Source organism: Thamnophis elegans, chromosome 11, assembly GCF_009769535.1.
Source record: "Thamnophis elegans isolate rThaEle1 chromosome 11, rThaEle1.pri, whole genome shotgun sequence".
Classification (NCBI taxonomy): Eukaryota; Metazoa; Chordata; class Lepidosauria; order Squamata; family Colubridae; genus Thamnophis; species Thamnophis elegans.
In genome coordinates this window covers 68,540,216-68,566,498 of record NC_045551.1, presented here as the reverse complement: position 1 = coordinate 68,566,498, position 26,283 = coordinate 68,540,216, and the positions used below count along the sequence as shown (strand labels likewise).

General features: G+C 44.4%; 1 protein-coding gene across 1 annotated transcript; it reads right to left on the bottom strand.

Moving 5' to 3' along the window:
• Positions 1-896: 896 nt before the first annotated feature.
• On the bottom strand, positions 897-24,386 carry AKAP11 (A-kinase anchoring protein 11). The gene is given in 12 exon segments (XM_032226272.1): positions 897-1,099; positions 4,864-4,910; positions 6,046-6,129; positions 7,289-7,432; positions 9,236-13,271; positions 13,274-13,810; positions 15,300-15,564; positions 16,953-17,087; positions 18,667-18,711; positions 21,291-21,401; positions 23,398-23,496; positions 24,209-24,386. Coding segments are annotated over 11 exon segments (5,667 nt in total). The 5' UTR covers positions 23,458-23,496; positions 24,209-24,386.
• Positions 24,387-26,283: the final 1,897 nt, after the last annotated feature.

Here is a 26,283-nt window from a genome sequence, read left to right as displayed (position 1 = left end):
AGGGAGGCAGGGAGGGAGGGTGGAAGATAAAGAGGGAGAGGGAGAAAGGGGGAGAGAGAAAGGGGGGAGAAAGAGAGCGAGAGGGTAAAAGAGAGAGGGATGAGTGAGAGAGAAAGGTGAGTGAGAAAGAGAAAGAGAGGGAGAGAGGAGAGAAAAGGGGAGAAAGAGACAGAGAGAAAGAGAGGCAGGGAGGGAGGGTGGGAGATAAGAGGGAGGGGGAGAGAGGGAGGGGGGAGAGGAAAGGGGGAAGAGAAAAAGGGGAGAAAGAGAGAAAGAGGGTAAAAGAGAGAGGGTGTGAGTGAGAGAAGATGAGAGAGAAAGAGAAAGAGAGAGGGGGAGAGGGAGAGAGAGAGAAAGGGGGAGAAAGAGAGAAAAGAGAGGGGTGAAAGAGTGTGTGTGTGTGAGAGAGAGAAGGATAGAGGGAGGGAGTGAAGAGAGGGGAAGAAAGGGGGGAGAAAGAAAGAGAGGAAGGGAGAGAGGGAGGGAGAAAAGAGGGAGAGAGAGAGAAATGGGAGAGAGAGAGAAAGGGGGAGAGAGAAGGGGAGAGAAGGTGATAAGAGAGGGTGAGTGAGGAGAGGGGAGAGAGAGAGTGAGAAAGAGAGAGAAGGGAGAGAGAGAGTCAGAGAGAGGAAGAGAGAGAAAAGGGGAGAAAGAGAGAGAGAGGGTGAAAGAGAGTGAGTGAATGAGAGAGGGACACTCAAACATTTGAAGGACGGTTGCCAGGGCCACAAAGATTTGAACATGACGTTGTGACGGAATGACCACAATTTAAACTCCTTTCCCTGGAAGATGCCGCGGCAACATTAACCAGGGGTTCCAACAAATGCATCTTGGAAAAACGACGCCAGTGGGTGGCTTCCACACTGGTTTCCCACCCAGGGAAGGCTCCCTTCAAATTATACGTCAGCTTGTACTGGCTCTGCGTCTTTGCTACTCACAAGGAGGAACTCCCCGGGTGTGTCCTCATGGAAACGCAGCTCGGGCACATCCGCTTCCGAAGCACTCAACCACTGCAGCGTCATTCTCAGCTGAGGATCCACCGCGCAGGGCCCAACGTCCACATTCACGATGACCAAGGCTTTGGAAGGTTTCCTCAACCCTAGGACAAGCCAAGGAGAAGGGCAAAATGAAGCCCATCCATCCCACGTTTTAGTCAACGGGCGGCGGAAAGCTTTTTGCAAAGAGAGACAAATTGCTGCTAAGACACGATAGGAAAAGCAAGGAGGTTAGGCATGTTTGCTAATTGCATCCCATTATACAAAGCAGTAAAAAAAAAGGAAAACAAGAAAGAAAACGAGAGATCTTTGCAAACTGGCTGAAAGGGAAACGGACCGGCAATTATAGCTCAATTTCAAGTAAATTCAAAGTCCTATGTTTCTTTTATTTATAATTCACATTTTTGAACTGCCCATCTCTCCCTCTTTCTCTCTCGCCTTCCTCTCTCTCTCTCTCCAATCTCTCCCTCTCTCTCTTTCCTTCCTCTCTCTCTCCTCTCTCCTTCCATTCATTCTTTCTCTCTCCACTCTCTCCTTCTCTTTCTCCTTCCTCGCTCTCTCCTTCTCTCTCTCCTTCTCTCCTTCCATTCATTCTCTCTTTCTCTTTCTATTCTCTCTCTCCACTCTCTCTCTCCTCTCCCTCCTTCTCTCCTTCCATTCATTCTCTCTCTCTCCACTCTCTCCTCTTTCTCCTTCCTCTCTCTCTCCTTCCATTCATTCTCTCTCTCTCTTTCTATTCTCTCTCTCCACTCTCTCCTCTTTCTCCTTCCTCTCTCTCCTTCCATTCATTCTCTCTCTCTCTTTCTATTCTCTCTCTCTCCACTCTCTCCTCTCTCTCCTTCTCGCCTTCCATTCATTCTCTCTCTCCACTCTCTCCTCTTTCTCCTTCCTCTCTCTCTCCTTCCATTCATTCTCTCTCTCTTTCTATTCTCTCTCTCTCCACCCTCTCCTCTCTCCTTCTCGCCTTCCATTCATTCTCTCTCTCTCCACTCTCTCCTCTTTCTCCTTCCTCTCTCTCCTCTCTCCTTCCATTCATTCTCTCTCTTTCTATTCTCTCTCTCTCCACTCTCTCTCTCCTCTCTCTCTCCTTCCATTCATTCTCTCTCTCTTTCTCTCTCTCTCCTCTCTCTCCTCTCTCTTTCACACACACACACAAACATATGTTAGATTCAAAACCCTCCCAATCAACAATAGACACAATCAATTCTAACAGCTAAGAAATTGCAGATTGGACAGTCATTTGTCTGATATGGTGTAGGGTCTCCTCCTTGAGCAGGGGGTTGGACTAGAAGCCCCCCCCCAAGAGTCCCTTCCAACTCTGTTATTCTGAAAGCAGTTGGGCTTTCAAAGTAACCCCTCTACCTACTGTTAAAATTCTCCTTCTTGTGTAGGAAGTGAAAGGAATTGTCTTATGTTCCATGAGTTGGAACATAACCTGAGCTGGCTTTGTTGACTTTCAATTTAGCAGGAAGCAATTGTGTAGTTAAAAAAGAACACCCACTAATGCCCATAAGAGGGAGCTAGGCTTCTTGTGTTCACTTGGGAAGCATGAATCCGAGTAATTTAGGGCAGGCCATGGAGCAAAGCACTAAAGTTTGTGGTCCATCCCAGCTGAGAATATTACACAACAAATACAGATGGTTTTCACGCAGATTACAAACGCTGTTCTCGCACCCAGGATGGACAAAACACTGGCCCAGAGGTTGTTTCCAATTAAATCTTTAATCAGATTAATCTTTAATCTGTCAACTCCTAAGTTGTCATGGTGAGGGATGGGAGGAAGGAGGGGCGCATTCCATGCATGCTTTTGGCTAAAGTCGGAGCTCAGATTACCGCAGTAGTAGGCTTGGGAGGGCGGCACCTCATTGGGGAATGTGATTTATGACACAGACTGAGTGGAGGGGAGGAACAGGGGCAAGGTTCAGCTATAATTCAAACAAAGCTCGAGTCTAATTGCAAAGAGGCCTTGCCTAATGGTGCTCCGAAATAAATGACTAGTTTTGCATTGAAACTTGGCTCGATACTCATGAATCAATTAGGGCATCTTGAGGAAACCTGACACAGGCATTCACGCTGACCCACTCCTTACAATTTAAGTGGCCCTTTCAGTCTGGTTTTTCTGTTTGTCACCTTCTTGCCGTTTTCCCCTCTGCCATTTTCTCCATCCCCGAAATTCTGATAAAGCGAGAAAAGACGAAACAGATGTGCAGTCTACAAAAAACATCTGTGTAGAAGCACCCCTGGGTAGTCTTAAGGTGTGTCGGAATACAGAATAACCAAGTTCGAATGGACCTTGGAGGTCTTCTAGCGCAGTGGCCACCAACTGGTGGTCCGCAGGAAAATTATTTATATTTTTTTTACATTGCACTAAATACTATTTATCTTTTAAAAAAATTCATCGTAGTGGTCCTTGGGATTTAAAATTATTAATTTAGTGGTTGCTGAGGTCCAAAAGGCATTCCAACCTTACACCGCTTCAGACAAATGGCTATCCAACATCTTCTTAAAGACTTCCAGTGTTGGAGCATTCACAATTTCTGGAGGCAAGCTGTTCCACTGGTTAATTGTTCTCACTGTCAGGAAATTTCTCCTTAGTTCTAGGCTGTTTCTCTCCTTGATTCGTTTCCACCCATTGCTTCTTGTCCTGCCCTCAGGTGCTTTGGAGAATAGTTTGACTCCCTCTTCTTTGGGGCAACCCCTGAGATATTGGAAGACTGCTATCAGGTCCCCCTTAGTCCTTCTTTTCATTTAACCAAACCAGGGGTAGTCAACCTTTTTATACCTACCGCCCACTTCTGTACCTCTGTTAGTAGTAAAAATTTCTAACCGCCCACCGCTCCCACAGTAATGGTGGTTTATAAAGTAGGGAAGTCAATTAAATTTAAAAAAGGAAAGTGCTTCAGTATCGGACAAAACCCCTACCGCCCACCATGAAAGCTGGAACGCCCGCAAGTGGGCAGTAGGGACCAGGTTGACTACCACTGAATTAGACCTACCCAGTTCCTGCAACCGTTCTTCATATGTTTTAGCCTCCAGTCAGGGCCGGATTTTCCTATAGGCTAACTAGGCTTCAGCCTAGGGCCTCAAGATCAAGAGGGGCCTACATTCAAATTGTTAGCAAAATTACAATTACACTATTCTAAAAACAGTGAACACTAAAACACTGAACCGAAAATAAGGAGAAATTCTACGCATATGACTAATAAACAAACATAAAAATGTATTGGTTAAGATTGTTCCAGCGCCGCGGCAGTTGGGGAGCCCGCCCATGTTCCCGGCACCGGCGGTCGGGCGAGAGGCGCGGCCGCTCCCAGTAGCCGCCCCATCGACGCGGAGCCCACCAGCGGCCAAGCAGGTGAGGGCGGGGGGGCCGAGCCGGGCAGCTGAGCGCAGCAGGGGAGGCGGCTGGCCTCGCTGCCTTTGCCGCGGAGCAGAGCCGCCTTCCGTCGGGAGGCCAGCTATATATATTGATATATATATATCACAGTAATGATGTATTTTATTGTCTCTCATGTAATTTACAAACTTAAAAATGGGAGGTGAAAGGGCCTCAGAAGTGGAATAGCCTAGGGCCTCTTTTCATCTAAATCAGGCACTGCCTCCAGTCCCCTAATCCTCCTTGTTGCTCTTCTCTCTGAGTTGAAAATCCACAAGCCTTAAAGTGGTCCAAATTTGGAGACCCCTAAACTAGACATACCCAATTTCTGCAACCTTTTATCCTATCTTTTAACCTCCAGCTCCCAGGTCATCTCTGGACTCTTTCTACGAGTCCCAACATCTTGTTGTTTTTTTATTTTGTATCACGGTGACCAAACTGGACGGAGTGTCACTTCCAATATAATCCATATTCACTCCCCTTTCGACTCACCTGGCATGGAAGCGTTGAGCTCTTCCTCCTTGTCTTCTGCTCCATCGCTAGAAAAGAGGGGGGACCCGTGAGAAACGGTTGACTGTATTAAAACTGTTTGGGATGAACATTCAAGAAAAATATAGCAAGAACCAACAAACGTTGTAAGGAATTATGGTGAAAAACAAATTCCTTGCTTCTCACACCATTTCCCGCTTTGCAAATTTCCTGGTTGAAGAATTAAAAGTCCGCCTTCTTTTTTTCTTTTTTTTTAAAAAAAGATCAATATCCAATGATTTGGAGAAGAAAGTACAGGAAATCCTCGACTTAACGACGGTTCCTTTAGTGACCGTTCCAAGTTACAACGGCAATGAAAGTAGGGACTTATGACCGTTTTTCACAGTGACGACCTTTCCCCATGTTCGCATAATCAAAATTCAGACACTTGGCAACTGGTTCGCACTTACGACCGTTGCAGTGTCCGTGAGGGGTCATGCGGATCTCCTTTTCCGACCTTCTGGCAAGGTAAGACAATGGGGGAAAGCCAGATTCACTTAACAACCGGCTTGCTAGCTTACCAACCGCAGCGACTCCCTTAACCACCGAGGCAAGAAAGGTGATAAAACGGGGGGTGAAACTCGCTTAAACAAGCGCGTCGTTTTGTGGTTAAACGAGACGCTTAAACAAACGTCTCGTTTAACCACAAAAATTGGGGGGGGGCTCAATTGGTGGCCGTAAATCAAGGATGACCTGTACCGCTTCAAATGTCCACACAAGGTCTCCCACAAGGGGCGGCTGAGAGCGGGGAGAACGATGGGGAATTGAGTAAAAAAATAAATAATCAGAAACAGCGCAGAAAGCAAGCTCTTCATATTTAGCAAGGCAGAATCGAGAGGAGGAGGAGGAGGAGGAGTGGGGGGACGGCAAGGCGGACATACACAACACAGATCGGATGTTGGTTTGTTCTTTCCACAAAAGGCATTCACACCGTTCACACAATCAAATGGAGCCCGCTCTGTATGGTTGAGGAACAAGCACGATTGTTAAGAAGAAGTGAGAACCAAACGCCGACAGTGAAATCGAGAGGTTTAAAGGCGCCCGATTGTTGGTCTTGAAAAAAAGGGAATCGTGGCCATGCATGGAGACACAAGGGGGGGGGGGGGGGGGCGGACCGTCCTGTCGTTGGGTCTTGGATGGACCAACCTGTCGGATGTCGAAAAGGACAAATTCTCCTCATACAAATCTCCTTCTAAACCAAGACTGCTCCAGCTACTGCTGTTACCATTACTGCCAGGAGAGAAGAGAAGAGGGCTGAACGACGAAGAAATAAGTAGTTAGCTCCAACCAGAACTTCCTATTTGACTAGCGGATTGCCGTAGATCAGGGGGGTCAAACTCGCGGCCCGCGATGCGATCAGATCTGGCCCCTGCGGCCGTCCTGAAAACGGTAAGGGGGCCAGGCCTGGGTCGCTTCGGCCACCGGGCTCACCCAGTCCCAGTGGGGACACGCGCACACAGTCAGGCCTGCCGCCATCTTTTCTGCTGGATCTCTGGCCTGCCACACTTTCTATTATTCTACTAGGCATTTTCTCCTGTGGGAAAACGGGAGCGGGGATTGCACGGCGTTAGATGATATGTAGCCAAAACAAAATTCCTTTCTAGAAAACCAAGGTCATCCTTTGTCTTTTGCAGCTCTGCACCTGACCGGAACTGGAAAAGGTGGAACTGCCAGCGTGGCAGTGAAAGATCGGACCATGGGATGGACTGGTGGGTGTTGGGGGGGCAAGATCTTGAACTTTCAATAGGATGGGGAAAACGGGAAGCCTTCAGATTCAGGTTTTCCCAGGTGTGCCAACATGGCTCTCTTCATAAACTTTGAGGAATACTTTGCCTTGGACTCTGATTTACTTTTGGAGGCTGTTTGGAACCCTGACAACAGGGCAGGTCCATGCCATCCTGGCAGACATGCATGCACACAGGAGTCGGCGGGCGCGGGCACACACAGGCCCAGCCCACCCTATCCGTCCGTGAGCGCGCGTGCTTGTCAACATCTGTCCACATGCACGCCTGCTGGGACGGCGAAGGCTGGGCCTGTGCGTGCGTGCCCCTACTGGGATTGAGTGAGCCTGGCCAAAGCGACGCAAGCCGGACCCTTTCTGTTTCCAGGACGACCCCGTGCTTACCAGCCTGTCAGGTCTGTGCGCGGGGTGGGGGGGGGGGAGAGGTGTCCGACAGTTAAATCATTCAACCTTTAAAAAAATACCAGTTTCTCAAGCTAAAGCCTGTTAAAAGTCAACCCGGGACCTTAACGGTGTTAGAAGGGTTTGTGAAGCCATCTCATCAAAACTGCACATTAAACATTCACTCTGGAGAAGTTCGGGTCACTAAGAGTTGACTCCGATGGACGGGGCGCCATCCGTCAACATTAGAAAATAGATTTTAGTTACCTGTCACTGAGGTGGAGAAAGCTGCTGCTCTCGTCTGGATGTTCCTCATCGAAACTCAAGTTGGACCAGCTGCCGGTGCTGTCCTCTCCAGTTTGCTGGCTGACCACAGACTCAGCAGAATTCGGACCCTCCGTTTCCATGGCGCTAATACAGGTGAAGTAGGGTAGAGTCACTATTTGTCATCACTGCACTCCGCATACCTGACCTTCCTTCAGGGTTGACCGCACCTGGAATCCGCTCCAGGGGTCGCCTCAAATTCCAATGGCTCTTTCAGAAAGATGAAACAAGTCTCGTGCCCCCCCCCCCCTTCGTGACCCGACAAAAGGGCGAACGACAAAACCGCGCCCGACTAAACCGCGTCGCTGACATCATCAACGCAGCGACAACAGCCAGCGCGGAGAAAGGGCGCTTTAAATAGCGCATCGAAAGAAAGCCAATTTAACTTAAGGTAAGGTTTAGGTTTAGGGTTAGGTTTAGGGTTAGGTTTAGGGTTAGGGTTAGGTTTAGGGTTAAGTTTAGGTTTAGGGTTTACAGCGTGCTTCTGTCTCCGTGCTGTTGTCGCCCTGTTAATGACGTCAGCGACGCAGTTTAGTCAGGCGCGGTTTTGTCGTTCGCCCTTTTGTCGGTGAACCCCAATTCTTGGCGCCTGACATTACTCGAGTCCACTGAAGTTCAATAGTAAATTGGTGCCAGAATTCAATAGCATTCGAGAGAGGTTGGACTTAAGACTGTTTTTGGGAACGTAATGACTCTAGGCCGATGACTTGTTTAACTCCGCTCCCGCCAGCTCTGCCTCTCTTCTCCTAATCTAGTCAACTCAAGTTGGGTACTAAATTGGCGCCAGATAAGGATCAACAGCATTCAAGAGGGTTTGGACTTAGATCGTTTTTGGGAATGCGACGATTCTAGGCTGATGACTTCTTTAACTCCTCCCCCCGGCTCTCCTTCTCCTGATCTGGTCAACTCAAGTTCAATATTAAACTGATGCCAGATCAGGGTCAAGGGAAATTCAAGAGGGGTTAGACTTACACGGTTTGTGGGAACATAATGACTCTAGGATGGTGACTCATTTAACTTGTGTCCCCCCCCCCCGCCCCCAAGCTCTCCTCTTCTCCTAATCTAGTCAATTCAAGTTAAAGTCTAATTTGGCGCCAGATAAGGGTTAGCAGAATTCAAGAGGAGTTCTGGGAACATAATGACTTTAGGCTGCTGACTCATTTAATTCTGCCCTCCCCTCCACTGCTCTGCCTGCTCTTCGCATGTGCGCCAGAGCTCCAGAAACTAGAAATTTCAAAACCCCAGAAACTGGCTTCCGGTGTGCCAGCTGGTCTTCGCGCATGCCAGGGCACCGGAAACCCAAGGTTTCCAGGGCTCCGGCAGGTGCAATAATCAACTGGTCAGTGTACGCAAAAAAGCAGCTGGCGATGGCGCCCGTGCCCACAGTGAGGGCTGTGCACCATGGTTCCATCACAAAACCGCGGTAGACTAAAGCGCGCTCGATGAAAGCGCGTACCTGACGTCATCACAGCGCGACGAAAACATCATGCTGTGAGCGGTAAAGTTAAAATTAACACGAAAACCTTACCCTAACCCCCCCAAACCTAACCCTAAACCTAACCCTAAACCTAACCCTTAACCTAACCCTTAACCTAACCCTAACCTAAACCTAAACCTAACCCTTAACCTAACCCTAACCCTTAACCTAACCCTAACCCTAACCCTAAACCTAAACCTAACCCTTACCTTTACGTGAATCGGCTTGCTTTAAAAGCGCTTTTTAAAGTGCCCTTTTTTCTCCGCGGTCATATTTGTCGCGCTGCTGATGACATCAGGTACGCGCTTTAATCGGGCGCGCTTTAGTGGACCGTGGTTTTGTTGTGCCACGGTGCACCATAGGCTCTCCATCACAGTCCTACAATATATATTCCCTGCAAAAATCAGCCTTACCTTATACTGATGGCCGGAGCAATATTTGTCATGCAGGAAGTCATAATTTCTGTGCTTAGACTTTCGGCAAAACTGATTCCATCTTGACTGATCCCGCTATCCGCTGTCAAACTGGTGTTGCTGAGCTGCCGCCTCGCTCGGTCCAACGTGACAGGCGCAAGGTTTTCAGCAAACAGGACCTTCTCCTCCATATCGACGTGAATTTTGGGAATGTCCAAATGAAGCATGTGAGATTTAGGCAAGGTGATGCTTACACTCCCATCTGAAGACTGCCTAACGTTAGAAGGAAGATCTCGTCCAGCTAGCGGCAGAGACGAACCGCCAATGCAGGTTTGATGTTCTTTCAAACTGCAGTGTTTGCAGGCAGCTATAGAAAACGGGATCGTTTTTTCTTCATAGGTTAACCTCTCTCCATTTGTCCAGCCTTCCGGAGCTTGCCGAGTAGCTGATCCTAAGCTCACTTCTAAAGTATCATCTACGATCTTCTTCGCGTATTGGTCTACGGCTCGTAAAATGTTCCCTTGGTAGGTGGAGTCCCTCAAACTCTCCATGCTGTGATACAGCTTCTGCTTACAATGGGAAGAAGACAGTCTTTGACTCCACGTTGTTTTGAAATCGGTGACTTTGTCGTCTCTCGGCGGTTGGTACAAGCAAGAATCCGTGAAAGATTTGGGTAAACTCGCCGCGGACATGAACATCCTTCTGGCATCAGAGGTGATCGTACAAGCAAGAGATTCTGAAAAGTCAAGCAACTTGGAGCGTTCGGGCCCATGTAAGGGACATCTACTCCTCCAAGGCTGCTTTGTGAGATGAAGTATCACGCCATTTTTCTGATTCTTTTGATCGAAGTCCTGGTTTGCGGCCTCGAACAACTCAGGCTTGCTGCTTAGCTTGGAGCTCTTTTCTGGAACAATCTTTCTACTGGGCTTCGCCCGGAGTTTCCTGGCGGCTTGCTGCATCCCAGACCTCACCGTTTTGTAAGCAAGCCTGCTTGCAAAATTATCCATGATGAGGTCCCCGTGGCCGCCTTCCTGTTTCAAAACCCGGATGATGTGGTCGGTGTATTCATCCGTCACGCTTTCACAGCTGGGATATTTGGAGGTGAGCCCCGAAGTTTCCGAATTCAGGGGCACGGGAAGAGCGCATGGGTCCGGTTCTCTAGAACATGGCTTCGGTCTTTGGTCTTTGGACCAACATTCGTGAGAGTTTCTTTTCAGATGGAAGCAACTGCCCTCGTAATTAACATGACGGAGACTCAGAAGTTTACAATGTCTTGAGTTGAGCCTTTTCTTGGCTTCTCGGATGACCCTCCCAGCCATTTCGCCAGCGTAAATCCACAAAGTGGGTGGGTGTTTTTCCGGAACGTTAACAAATGTGGAATGCCCGCCTCTTTGGTCTTCCGTGCTTACTTGACAGTATCTCTTCTTCTCCATCTGAGTAGCTTTATCTTCTAAACGTGAAGCGGCCTGCTCAGTTGCCATAGAGATGATACAAGTAGCTAGATGATCGGCATAATCTACTGTCGGTCCTAAAGGTTGAATTTGCTCTAACGATGTTTCCGGATGTTCTTCAACTTCCTTGCTTTCCACTTCTTCCGAGAGAGACCGCATTAATTTCAACATAAACTCTTCTTTTTCTAACTTTTCACATTCCGGAGCGTATATTCCATCTGTTTCCGGCACGTAAGGAGTAGAAGGAGGAGTAGCAGGCGCAAACTCCTTGGCTAATTCCCCTTTCAGTTTTTTGGTTAATTTCCTTAAATTCCACTCCGAACTTGGCTGAGAAGGCATTAACGGTGTGGAGGGAGGTGTTTCTGGTACCACGAGAAGATTTGTGTCTCTGACACTCAATTTATCTTCCAGCTGAAGTGCATCTTCACACGTGGGCACCACAGAAGGGTTACTTATTTCCGGAAAAGGCATTTCGTGACCAAACGCAGAACCTCCTGGGGTTTTAGACGCGCTCTGCTTTTCAGGTAAATTACTGATAGGTATCGCTGAACTGTCTTCCGCATCTGGAACCTGCTCATTAGATTTGACAAATGTCATCGTAGGAGAGATTATACTTGCGGATGGCTTGCAGGCCACACAGTTCTTTCCTTCCTGAACACCCTCTTTAGATCCCAACAGCAAACATCGATTCGAAGCCGCGGTAGAGATGTGAAATTTCGATATGTTGTTTAAAGGCATCTGCTGTTGACCCACGATAACTGGGATATTCTTCGTTTTCTCTCCTTGTTTGGCCACACCCTGAGATTCCTTCTTACCGCTTCTTCGGTGGGTTCCCAACCCAACACAGTAGGCTAATTTTTCACTTGTAGCCGAACACGCCGATTTCGTTTCGTCGACGGACTGCTTTACGATCCGTTTGGCCAGATAATTTGCAAACATATTCTTGCAGGAATCTTTCCCGATGCACTGCAAACAGGGGGCATCATTCATTTGCAGCACGCCTGTGTATGTCTCTGCCGATTTAGAAACCCGGGAAGAAGTGACAGCTTCGTAAACCTCCGATACGATCATATCGACCATCGTGCCAGAAAAGTTATTGGTGCTCGATATTTCTGCAAATTTGTCGGATTCAGGGTGGTCAGGAGAATCGCGTTCATTGCCTGCTGTGAAATCAGTGGTCAGGTAGATATTTCTAAGTGAGGACACTTCACTTCGATTGTTTTTGGTGGCACAACACATTTCCGGGGACCCTCTGACGTAGGAGAGCTTGGTCTCGGATGGCAGTGGATTCTTGACGTTGTCTTCCTTCCATAAAATCTGGTGCTGAGAAAGGATGCTTCCAGCCAAGGGCACCGGAATCGAACTTGCAATGCCCGTTGTGTAGAACAAGGCTCGATTAATGGTGTGTTCCTTTCTGAATTCCCAAACAGGGTTTAAGGCTACCGGCACTTTCTCACCAAGCTCATAAGACCCATTGGATGTGTGGGTTAACTCCAGAACCTTCTCCTTGCTTACACATTTTACGTTGTCCGTGGAAACGCTTATGGCTGCTTGCGGCGTGAAGCTCACATCGACCTGTGATAACTCAATGAAAGCATCCTGGATGACGGATTCAGACAAGTCTTGGGCATAAGACCACACGACTTGATCGTTATAACGGAAGGAGTCCTGATGAGATGCCGTGGGCGTCGGCGGATGCGAAAACTGACAGACTTCCATTATCCCCTCAAATATCAGCTCCTCGGCAAGGTTCGCTGCAAATTTGGTAACGGTGTTGGTAAACATTTGTTGCTTCACAGAGTACAGTTCTTTCAATGCTCCGGTGACGGCTTCGCTCACCAAAAACCCTGCCAAACCATTAATAGCTTTCTTCTTCAACAGAAGAGCTTGCTGCCTTCCAATCTCGTAGAAGGCCATCTGGAAGACTGAAGAAGTCAATTTAGCAGCCAACTGACACAGCGCATTGGTACACGAAGAAACACTCTTCTGGAGATCTTTAAACGCGCTTCCAAAACTCGTTTCCACCAGCTCCGAAGCAAATCTCTGGATGTGATCTTTAATCACTCCCGACTTGTGTTTGGATCTGTCTTTCTTATGAAGTCCTTTTCTAGATATGTCTCTTTGGATTTTTGCCGTCCGGTCTTTCTGTTCTTCTGGGACGACCCTACCCTGGCCGATCATCTCCTGTGTGCATCTACACAACGAGGGCGGCCTAGCATTACACACGGAGCCCAGAATTTCAAAGGAAATATTATTTGCAAAATCCGAGTAGGTGTGATAGACGATGTTGTGGTTCTGGCTGAAGGCATCTCGGTTCACTCGGCAGAGGCATTCGGCGGAAAAGCAACTGCCCGGAGGACTGAAAGCAGAAGATCTGATTGGGCTGAACAAGGCCGCGTGATCGTCCGCTGGGTTTTTGATCAGGCGGGGAGAATCTGGGACGTCCAACAGATTGTTATACGGAGATTCTGGTTTGCGAGGAGTCGGCTTCCTTACATTGGCTGGAAGAACCGGGCGATCACATTTGAATTTTTGAGGGTTCATGGATGCTGAGGTGGAGCAGGACTTCTGACATGAAACGATGCTTTCTGCGACATATGACTTACGGTGGCGGGATCTCTAGAACCTTTAGAATTATTTTCCAAAGTTTGTTCGCGTTCGTCAAATTGGTCAAAACTATCAAAAAACTCGCTGACTTCAGAGTCGGAATCCTCAACGCCATCTTTCCCTACTGGGATTTTCGGCAGCTGAAGCTTGGCCTTCAAACTTTTCTGATAGCCTTCTTCATCCAAGAAGATGACAGGGCTTGGGCTAGAACAGTCCGACTCGGACGAATCAGCCGGAGAGGAAGAAAATAAGGTTTTGTGCAAAAAATTAACGCCACGATCCGAAGAACTGTGGGGCCTGAAAAGGTTTCTCTGCATCCAAGGTTCAGAAATGGAAGTGGAGACCGGATTTCTTGCGGAAGATGACAATTCTTCAAGTTCTAAGATGTTCACCAAGGAGATGGAGGACTTGACCGACGGCCTCCGATACACAGAACTGACGAAGGACTTTTGATCATTAGATTTGAGAGGATGAGCAAAGGTGGACTTTGGAGATGACTCTGGACTCTTCTCGGTTTCTGTTCAAAAGGAGGGGGGAGGGGGGAGAAAGAAAAGAAAGAGAAGACATTTTTGTAAACTATCTTGAAGAAGGTCTGCCTATGTGTCTACTAAGACTTGACACCAGCTTAATGAATCAATATCAATCAACTAGCAGAAACAGGACACAATCAGGGATGGGATTCAGCCAGTTTGGATCGGTTCGGGCGAATCAGATGCTCATTTTACATCTGGTTTGCCGAACCGGTAGTTGCAACGATTGGCTGGCTCCGCCCATTCCACCCTGCCCCTCCCAGAAGTCTCCACGCAACCCATTTTGGATGCCCTCACGGAGACTCTGGGAGGGCGAGAAAGGGACCTCCCGGAAGTTCCGGAAGTCTGGAAACAGGCTCATTTCCGGCCTCCAGAGGGCTTCCGGAGCACAGAGGAGGCCATTTTCACCATCCTGGAGGCTTGAGGAAACCCTCCGAAACCTTGAAAACACCCCCTGCCGTGGTGTAGGAGGCCAAGTAGACCACGCCCACCATGGCCACGCCCACCCAGCAACCAGGCAGAGAACCAATTGCTAAAATTTTTGAATCCCACCCCAGAGACATTGCAAAAAAAATTTGGCCACTGGATTCATCATACGAAACTCCCACGTTCAATTAACAGCAAGTTCCACTAGGCTGAACTGGGTACTTTCGAAGTGAATGTGTATACAATTACATCCTTAGCAATCAATATGTTCGTGGTTTTGAAATATATACATTGAAACTCTAGAAGGAGTGCAGAGAAGAGCAACAAAGATTAAGGGACTGGAGGCTGAAACATATGAGGAACGGTTGCAGGAACTGGGCATGTCTAGTTTAATGAAAAGGACTAGGGGTGACATGATAGCAGTTTTCCAATATCGCAGGGGTTGCCCCAAAGAAGAGGGAGTCAAGCTATTCTCCAAGGCACCTGAGGGTAGAACAAGAAGCAATGGGTGGAAACTAATCAAGGAGAGAAGCAACTTAGAATTAACGAATTTCCTGACAGTGGGAACAATTAATCAGTGGAATAGCTTGTCTTCAGAAGTTGTGGGTGCTCCAACACTGGAGGTTTTTAAGAAGAGAGTTGACAACCCTTGTCTGAAATGGTATGGAGTCTCCTACCTGATGACGTTACCTAGTTGGGTAATGAAATGTCTGAAACAACTATGCTCAGAAAGCAACAAGGACCCCCTCACAAAAATAGCAACAACACTTAGACGTCTAATAATTGTAGGTCCTTATTTTACGAACTTCAAAAGGATGGAAGGATGAATCAACCTGGAGTCGGTTACGATCGAACTCCTGGCAGTGAGCGGAATCAGCCTGCAATACTGCATTCTAACCACCGCGCCACCCCCCAGTTCTCACACAACATACTACAGGCGAAAATTATTTCTGGAAAGTCAAATTCAATGACTTTAACGTGCCCTTAAACATCCATTGCCGAAACCCCAAATATTGAAGAGGTTACCGCATCCCAGGGGGGGCCACTAACCGATATGGGTTGTTTTCCCCGGCTCGTCTTCCTCTAAGTGTTCTAACGCGGTCACGAAATCGTCTTCGATGGACGACACGGATTGATTTGTGTCGTCGTTCTCGGTGTGGGTTGAGTCCGGTGTCTGTTTTTGCAGCGAGCGCATATCCTCACTGCACCTTATCGCGGCGGTGTACTTGCCCAGCAGCGTCAACACAGCGTCCCCTCTGAGCCTCGCAAACGAAGGCGACAATCTCATCACACACAGCACTCGTGACACACAATTCTGGTGACAAGAGAAGGGGGGGGAAAAAACCCATAGGTTATTTATGAGCAGCTATAGTGGTGGTCCTTGAATTATGACCACAAGAGGCCCCCAAAATTTCTGTGGCTGAGGGAGACATCACTAAAGGGAACTTTGCCCCATTTCCCGGCCTCCCAGTGGTTAATCACTGCAGTTGACAAATTGGCAACCGGGATGTTAAGTGGATCTGGCTTCCCCATTGACTGCTGGTCAGAACGTCGCAAAAGGGGATCATGGGGCCTCAGTCGTACAATGGGGCAAAGTTCACTCAAAAACTGTCTCACTTAGCAACAGAAATGATGCACTCAATTGTGCTCAAGCACTACCTCGCGGGGGGGGGGGGTAGGGTATGTATACATAGACTCTGGAAAGGGTGCAGAGAAGAGCAACCAAGAGGATTAGGGGACTGGAGGCTAAAACATATGAAGAACAGTTGTAGGAACTGGGTAGGACTAGTTTAATGAAAAGAAGGACTAGGGGAGACAGGAGAGCAGTCTTCCAATATCTCAGGGGTTGCCCCAAAGAAGAGGGAGCCAAACTATTCTCCAAAGCACCTGAGGATGGAACAAGAAGCAATGGGTGGAAACTAATCAAGGAGAGAAGCAACTTAGAACTCAGGAGAAATTTCCTGACAGAACAATTAACCAGTGGAACAACTTGCCACAAGAAGTTCTGAATGCTCCAACACTGGAAGTTTTCAAGAAAAGCTTGGACAACCATTTGTCTGAAATAGTATAGTGTTTCCTGCCTATGCGGGGGATTGGACTAGAAGACCTCCAAGGTCCCTGCCAATTCTGTTTTCTATAGGTATTCTATTCTATTCTACTCTATATTCTATATTCTATATTCTATATTCTATATTCTATATTCTATATTCTATATTCTATATTCTATATTCTATATTCTATATTCTATATTCTATATTCTATATTCTATATTCTATATTCTACTCTATTCTATATTCTATTCTATATTCTATATTCTATATTCTATATTCTATATTCTATATTTTATATTCTATATTCTATATTCTATATTCTATACTCTACTTTATTCTATATTCTACTCTATTCTATATTCTATATTCTATATTCTATTCTATATTCTACTCTATTCTATATTCTATATTCTATATTCTATATTCTATATTCTATATTCTATATTCTATATTCTATATTCTATATTCTATATTCTATATTCTATATTCTATATTCTATATTCTATATTCTATATTCTATATTCTATATTCTATATTCTATATTCTATATTCTACTCTATTCTACTCTATATTCTTTATTCTACTCTATTCTACTATTCTATTCTATATTCTACTCTACTCTATTCAATAGCAGCATGCTATATTCTCTTACCTTGTTTCTGAAGTCATCACAAGTCTCCGTTGGTTTACAAATGTCCTTTAGCAAAAGAGCTTCCTGGTCATGCAAACTGCACCAGTGGCTTGATTTCAGAACATCTGGAAGGCCCACAGAGACAGTTGCCAGTTCCTAAACCAAGCAGAGCACCCTTGAACAACAATTCCATCGAGTAGGGAAATTATCAGCCAATCCCGCCAATGCGTTTTTCATCCCAAACATCGGAGCTTTTCTTCAAAGGATCAAACCAAAAATGATTTCCAGCAAAATCTGGGGATTAAGACACCCCCTAACACCCCTCAGGGTGTGTGTTCTGTTAAGATGCAGCCTGTTGTGCCTTAAAATGGCTTCTAATGTACTGCCGTAAAATGGCTTCTACTGTACAGCCCAGTGGAGTTGCCATGTTAACGGCTTCACAGTACTCCACAAGGGGGCTCCCTCTGGTAAGGGGAAAAATCCAACATTAGAAATTACGTTTGGTCCGGGATTATTTTTGAAGACAAATGTATGGATTAGGATAAATAAATACCCGGGAAACAGCTATAATCTGGTAAAGTTCAGCTATAATTCAAATAAGGCTAAGTTCTGATTGCGAAAAGATCTTGCCAAAATAAATGCTTCTAATAAATGACTAATTTTCTTTTGAAGTTTGGCCCGAGACTCATGAATCAATTAGGGCATTTTGGGGAAACCTGACAGACAATCAGATCTCAGCTTTATTTGAACTTTACCCCTGTTCCTTCCCTCCCCTCAGTCTGTGTCATCAATCACATTCCCCAATGAGGTGCACCCCTCCCAAGCCTGCTGTGGTATTCTGAGATCTGACTCTAGCCGAAAGTATGCGTTGAATGCGCTCCCCTCCCCTTCTCTCACCACGACAACTTTAGCAGTTGACATTATATTCTAAACACATTGTTCTTTTGGGGGGGGGGGGAATAATAAAATCATCGTCATTAATATGATAGAGTTATGTTTGTTTCTCCAGAAAGTTTCATTTCCTCTGATACCTTTTCGGCCAATACGCAATATTCAATCTTCACTTCAGCAGAATTTCTCCACCCTATTTTGAAATTGCGTGACATAAGCAAGACTTTCAACCATTCATTTAGTGGCCATTGGAAGGTACAACGGCGCTGAAAAGAGACTTACGGCCACTTTTCACCCGTACGATGATTGTAGCATCCTCATGGTCACATGATCAAAATTTGGCTGCTTGGCAACTGGCATGTACTTATGGCGGTTGCATATGTGATCCCCTTTTGTGAACTCTCAACAATCCAAGTCAACGAGGAAGCCAGATTCACTTAACAACGGTACTGAAAAAGGAAACCTATGACCATTTTTCACACTTACGACCGTATCAGCATCCCCATGGCCATGTGATCAAAATTCAGATGCTTGGAAACTGTTTCCTATTTATGACAGTTGTAGAGTCACAACCTGCAAGCAAAGTCAATGGGGAAGCCAGCTTCACTTAACAACCCTGTGACCCACTTAACAACCGCAGGGAGTCACTTAACAACTGTGGCAAGAAAGGTCATAAAAATGGAGCAAAGCTCCCTTAACAAATGTCTCACTTAGCAACAGAATTTTGGTTTCAATTGTGGCCGTAAGTCAAGGATTGTCGTTACTGGAATGTAGATAGAATTTGTTCATCTTAATTATGAAGCACGACCTTTTGATCTACCTTCTGACTCAAGGAAGACCATACCTTAGGTGGAAGAGCAGCCTCACTAGCAAAACAGAGAAAAGTGACCTGTAATTTAAAAAAGAAATACATATATATAAAAAGAGATCACATAAATTATTGAAAGAAATATAGACAGGTTTTAAATACTATATTATACTTCAGGCTTTAGCAAAAGAAGATGTATATTTGATGCTAGTTAGGTTTTTTTTTAACGTCTTCCAGAAGTTTTACAAAGAAAGCTATATCTGCTGTGCATGTTTATATCTATCTTATCTATCTATCTATCTATCTATCTATCTATCTATCTATCTATCTATCTATCTAATCTATCTATCACTTTCATCTATCTATCATCTATCATCTATCTATCTATCTATCTATCTATCTATCTAACATATATCATATATCATATATATATATATATATATATATATATATATACATACATACATACATACATACATACATACATACATACATACATACATACACAGGGCGGGGCATAACCTTTTCCTAGGGGGTCACAGCAACACTTGTAATAACAACACAAATAATTCATACACCATTCGAAAGCCCATCAAAAACTGAGTTTATTGACACGATTTAATAGTCAGTATGACCACCATTAGCCCTTCGAACAGCATTCAAACGAGGTGGATAAGAACACAACAAATCTTCAAACAGTTCCGTTCGATTTTCCAGATTTTTCAACACATTTTCCAAATTCATTCTCAAAGTTTCAACCGAATATTGATTTTGACCTTGCTCCTGAATCATCAGAGCTTCCACTTCATCCTTAATTATGGCCCCAATGTTCTCTGCCGGATTGAGATCTGGCGAATTTCCCGGCCAGACGTCATTCGTTTTCCACGAATTTGAAGGATTTCTTGGGCCACTTTTCGGTTTCCTTTTCGTTGTTTGCGACTGCCAGTTGCAATGATGGCTTTGCTTTCTTGGGACAGTTGCAGAGGACGCCCTTCTCCAAATTTTGTGAAACATTCTTGGGCTGTTTTGTTCCAATTATCAGTAACCCAATCCGGATGACGTTTCAATTTGTTTGCAATCCATTTTCGATTGATAAACGTCGCTCCAGCATCGCGAGCCTCTCGAAAGGCAATGCATTTTATTCTGTCAATGATCCTTTGTTCTTCCGAATCGAATTTTCCAGCCATTCTTAAAGCAAATTTAACATTTAATAGCTCATTCAATTCAGTTTTTTATGGGCTTTAAAATGAGGTGTCGCGGAAGTTGTAAACTGCTGTCGATCTTGCTGTGACCCCCTAGGAAAAGGTTATGCCCCGCCCTGTATATATATATATATCATCTATCTATCTATGATCTATTTATCATCTATTTATCTATCATCTATCTATCATCTAATTATCATTATCTAGCTAGCTAGCTAGCTATGTATCTATGTATTTAACATCTATCTATCTATCATTTATCTATCATCTAATTATCATTATCTATCTCTATCTATCATCTGTCTGTCTGTCTGTCTGTCTGTCTGTCTGTCTATCTATCTGTCTATGTGTCTGTCTATCAATCTATCCATCTATCCATCCCTCCATCCATCCATCCATCTATTTATCTATCTATTTCACTCTATATCTATCTATCTATCTATCTATCTATCTATCTATCTATCTATTATCTATCTATCATCTATGTATCTATCCTCTATCTATCTATCATCTAACTATCATTATCTATCTCTTTCTTTCTTTCTTTCTATCTATCTATCTATCTATCGTCTGTCTGTCTATCTATCCATCCATTCATCCAAAATTCAGGAAAATTTGCATTTTTTTTTCAATCCAGCGGGATTTGTTTTTAACTGCAAGGAAATGTGTTAGGAATGAAGTTTAAGAAACTTGTCTTCTGTTTTGGCTAAGAATACATCTATTTTCTTTCTCCCAACAGAGAGAAATCAGATGAGAAAGCTTAGCTATTGTCTAATTAAGCAACAATATAAATACAAACAATTCAGAATTTTTTTAATATATTTCAGTGTATGGCTTAGTTTAACATCAAAATAAATATTCAGTCTAAAAAGGGAAATATATTGAGGGCCTCTCTGTAATTGAACCTATATAAAAACTTTCGTGAACTATATGAAAACAGTCTCAGTACCTCACAGCTAACATCTGTGCCGAGGTGGCGCAGTGGTTAAATGCAGCACTGCAGGCTACTTCAGCTGACTGTAATTCTACAGTTCGGCTGTTCACCGGCTCAGGGTTGACTCAGCCTTCCATCCTTCCGAGGTGGGTGAAATGAGGACCCAGATTGTGGGGGCAATATGCTGACTCTGTAAACCGCTTAGAGAGGGCCGAAAGCCCTATGAAGCGGTATATAAGTCTAACTGCTATTGCTATCTTTTCTCTAATCCTTAAGGAACAAGGTTTATATGAAAATAACAACAACTTGTATGTCACCCGACTCTCAAAGACTCTGGGCTGCTCACAAGGGGCAAAGAAATTATACTAAAATCACTTCATATATAAAAATAAATTTAAAAGATAGTGAATGGGATGGAGGGAAGAGTCTCATACTTCCTTGCTGAATGACATGGTGAAGAGCATAACAAAGGCGTAATTCATATTATTATTATTATGAATTTAAAAACCGAAGAAATGCCAAACCTCATTGAAACGTTCATCTTTTTTCGACAGATCTTGTGTTGATATGGTACACAACGGTTTTTGACTTTGCAACAAGGGCGTCATAGGAGAGAGGGAAGATTCGCTGGAGGTCTGTTTTTGAAATAAATAAGAAAATAAATAAGGAGATGGTTAAATGTGATTTTCGTACGACCTTCTGATTAGCATCGTCGAGGGGGAAGGCAAATTCACTTCACAACTGTGTTACTAGAATATAGAATAGAATACAGCTGGAAGGGACCTCGGAGGTCTTCTAGTCCAGCCCCCTGTTCAAGAAGGGGAACCTATACTAACTTAACAACTGTGGGAATTCACTTAACAACAGTGGCAAGAATGGCCGTAAAGTGAGGCAAAACTCACTTAACAAGGATCTCGCTTAGCAATCAAAATTTGGGGCTTGGTTGTGGTAAATACGATCCCCTTTTTATGGCCTTCGGACAAAAGCAATGTCGATGGGGAAACCAGATTCACTTAACAACCATGTTACTAATTCAACAACTGCAGTGACTCACTTAACAACATTGGCAAGAATGGCTGTACAATGAGGGAAAACTCACTTAACAACGGTCTTGCTGAGTTGTGGTAAAATATGATCCCCCTTTTGCGACCTTCCGACTAGCAACGTCAATGGGGAAGCCAGATTCACTTAACAACCGTGTGACTAATTCAACAACTGCAGTGACTCACTTAACAACATCGTCAGGAAAGGCCGTAAACTGAGGCGAAACTCGCTTAACAACAGTCTCGCTCAGTTGTGGTAAATGCAATTCCTCTTTTGGGACCTAAAGTCAACGGAAAAGTCAGATTCACTTAACAACCTTGTTATTAAGTTAGCAACGGCAGGGATTCACTTAACGACAGCGGCAAGAAAAGTCATAAAATGGAGCAAATCCCGCTTCACAAATTTCTCGCTTAGCGACATAAATTCTGGGCTCAGTGATGTTGAGGACTACAGCTATTCTGTGAAGTTTTCTCTTTTTGGGGTTTTTTTTAAACTCAGGAGTGCATAGAAACTAGTACAGTGTTTCTCAACCTTGGCAACTTGAAGATGTCCGGACTTCAACTCCCAGAATTCCCCAGCCAGCGAATGCATTCGCTGGCTGGGGAATTCTGGGAGTTGAAGTCCGGACATCTTCAAGTTGCCAAGGTTGAGAAACACTGAACTAGTATTTTATCCTGAGGTCTTAAGATTTTGCGTCTCCTGGTGTTCAAACTAAGTGCAAGAATTGGGGGGGGGGGAAGTCTTTTTAATGGCTCCTCAAAAGCTAGGAGACCAGAACCTTGCTAAAGGAGAAGAAAATTAGATTTGAAGGGTTTATTAAATTAAATGTATTATAATTGCTAGAGAAGACTCCTATGAGTCCCTTGGACTGCAAGGCCATCCAACCGGTCAGTCCTAGAGGAGATCAACCCTGACTGCTCTTTAGAAGGCCAGATCCTGAAGAGGAAACTCAAAGACTTTGGCCACCTAAAGAGAAGGAAGGACTCCCTGGAGAAGAGCCTCATGCTGGGAACGATGGAGGGCAAAAGAAGAAGGGGACAATGAGATGGCTGGATGGAGTCATCAAAGCAGTCGGCCTCAGCTTAAATGGACTCTGGGGGATGGTAGAGGACAGGAAGGCCTGGAAGAAGGTTGTCCATGGGGATGTGATGGGTCGGACATGACTTCACAACTAACAACAACATCATTGTTCATTCCAGCAAAGGCTGGATAAGTGCATCCAAGAACATTTGAGACAAGAACTCACGTCTCTAGGAAAACACGAAAACCTATTCATGTTCAACCCAGAAAAAAGGAACCCAAGTGTTGTTGAAGTTGTGCTATGGCCAAATTGTTTCCAGATCTCCAGAGAGGAAACATCTCATTGGCTCTGAATGGACTTGGTCAACGCATGGACTCCATCTTTTTAAAAAATCGCCGACTTACGGACAGTGGGACTTATTAAAGCTGGCTTAGCAGACTTCTTGCTAAATTGTCTGTGAAACGTTCTTTTCTTAAGAAAGTCAAGGAAAAAGGAAACCTTTTATCGTGAGCCATCAAACAGTCGCTCAGCCAAATGAAGGTGGTGATGGAAGACCAAGGTTTTACCTTTTTCACTGGCTCTCTAGGATTCCTCTGACAGCTTTGGATCCTGATGTGGCCGTCCATGTTTTAATTTTTATTTTCACGGATGAGTTTCAAGAATCTCTAAAATAAAAAGAGGTTATGCTGCGTAATTAATCCGCCACTGGTTACAACGCACAATTTCAAGTTAATAAAAAGAGGAGGAGGGAAGGGGGAAGGGGAAGGAAGAAGAAGAAGTAAAATAAGGAGAAGAGGAGGAGGAGGAGGAGGAGATGGAGAGGAAGAGGAGAGGAAGAAGAAGAAGAGGAGGAGGAGGAGGAGGAAGAGGAAGGAGGGAGAAGAATAGGAGGAGGAAGAAGAGTAGGAAGAAGAGGAAGAAGGAAGAGGAAAGGAAGAGGAAGAAGAGAAGGAAGGAGGAAAGAAGAGGAGGAGGAAGAGCAGGAAAAGGGAGAGGAGGAGGAGAAAGAGAAGGAGAAAGAGGAGGAAGAGAAAGTGAAGGAGGAAGAGAAAGTGAAGGAGGAGGAGGAAGAGAAGGAAGAAGAGGAAGAAGGAGAGAGAGGGAGAAGAAGAAGTAGTAGTAGTAGTAATAGTAGTAGTAGTAGTAGTAGTAGTAGTAGTTGTTGTTGTTGTTAAGGATTGGGACCAAGAAGCACTCTGAAATCCCACAAAGTAAAATTAAGGAAGAAAACAATGGACTCACCTGAGACTCTAGTTTTATTACCTACCTGAGAGTTTTTATCCCGTTCAGTTCAACATCTCAAGATCTTCGGTGTCAAAGCTCCCCCCGCCCGTCCATCCATTCCATCCTGCAGCCGAAACAGCCAATGGCACTTACCCAAATGCAAATGCTTTGTTGCCATCAACATCCAAGGCTGTCTTCTTGAAGATCCATGCTCCCAGAGACATCCTCACGTCTCCTCTTCTTCAGCAGGAGATGGACTTTGCCTTCACCATGGTCCATGAGAGCCTTCTAGGTCACCGCTGGTCTTCTACACCAGCTACATACTGCAATCTTGAGAGGGGAAACAACTTTGTGTTAGAAAGGAGCGTTGGCTTACCTGATACCCTCATTTTCTGAAGACGCGGAGAGAGCATCCTTGTGTGTCTCCACTAAGTCAGGACAATGACAAGGAACACCAAAACCACAACTCCAAGAAAATATGACTTTGTTCAGGCCAAAGATTTTTTTTTCACAGGTGATACCTCCCACTTCTGTAATCTTTCGACACGGCTGAGAACGTATGGTAAATACTAGAAAATTGAGAGAGGTAGTCTTAAACTTATGACCACAATTAACAAAATTTCAGCTTGGCAGAAGCTGGGACAAGTCACCGGAGCTCACACCGTTACGCGGAGCTAGGGATTCGAACCGCCGAACCGCCAACCTTTCTGATCAACAAGCTCAGCATCTTGGCCACTGAGCCAACGCGTCCCATACTTTCGTTGGTAAGTTATAGAACAAAGCAATTAAAAAAAGGGCACGCTTCTGACGGCAACGAATAAACGCTGCCAACGGGCAACATGTAATACAGTAAGGATATTTATTGCTCGGGAAAATGGAGATCACATCCTTCAAAATAGCCCCAAGGAAGAAAGGAAATGCTAGTTTTTAAGACGGTATAATTTGCAAAAGAAAGAAAAAAACCCCTTTCCTTCAGTTAGTTAATCTTGTTGACTGAGACCCAATTTTTAAGAGAAGTAAAAAAAGTCTCAAATACAGCAATAACGAGAACGCGAAGAATTAAGAATTGGCTGGACTCAAACGCCATCTCGGCTGGGACATAAATTGCCCATAATTGTGTTTTCTCCCGCTGGTTGGCCTTCCAGAAGCCCCCCCCAACCCCTCCCAACCCCGACAAGAATGACATAAATCTCTGGCTCATGTAGGAAATGGTCACTCTTCTCTTGGAAGAGATTTCAGCCCAATTCTCAGAAAACAATTTTGTGGCCTTAAAAGACCCGGGGCTACTCCAAGGTCACTTCCCCAAGACACTGCTCTCCCTCCTCCTCCTCCTCCTCTTCCTGCGGAGAAGAAAAGTAAACACAGGGTTGTAAGTCGAGGATTACATGCCTTCCGATCCTTCCTTACCAGGAGGAGGAGAAAACCCTCTGGTTTTAAGACTAGTTTTTAAAGATAAATCAGTTTCTCAAATGTTAGGTGGCTCCCTGATCTGTGTATGTATGTATGTATGTATGTATGTATGTGTGTGTGTGTGTGTGTGTGTATGTATATATATATATATATATATATATATATATATATATATATATATATATATATATATACACAGTATCTATATCTATCTATCTATCTATCTATCTATCTATCTATATATATATATATATATACAGTATCTATATCTATCTATCTATCTATCTATCTATCTATCTATATATATATATATATATATATATATATATACATACAGTATCTATATCTATCTATCTATATCTATATCTATATCTATATCTATATCTATATCTATATCTATATCTATATCTATCTATCTATCTATCTATATATATATATATATATATATATATATATATATATATACATATATACAGTATCTATCTATCCCTATCTGTCTGTCTGTCTGTCTATCTATCTTCTTCTTGAGTTGCCATGGTTGAATAGACGGCATTATAAATTCAATAGATAAATAAATATATCTATATCTATCTGTATCTTATCTATATATCTATACATCTCTATCAATCTTCATCTCTGTCTCTATCTCTATCTCTTTATCTAATACAGCTATCTCTCTGTATATCTATATCTATGTCTGTCTATCTATACATCTATCTATACACCTGTATCTATCTATCTATCTATCTATCTATCTATCTATCTATCTATCTATCTATCTATCTATCTATCTATCTATCATCTTTACCATCCATCTA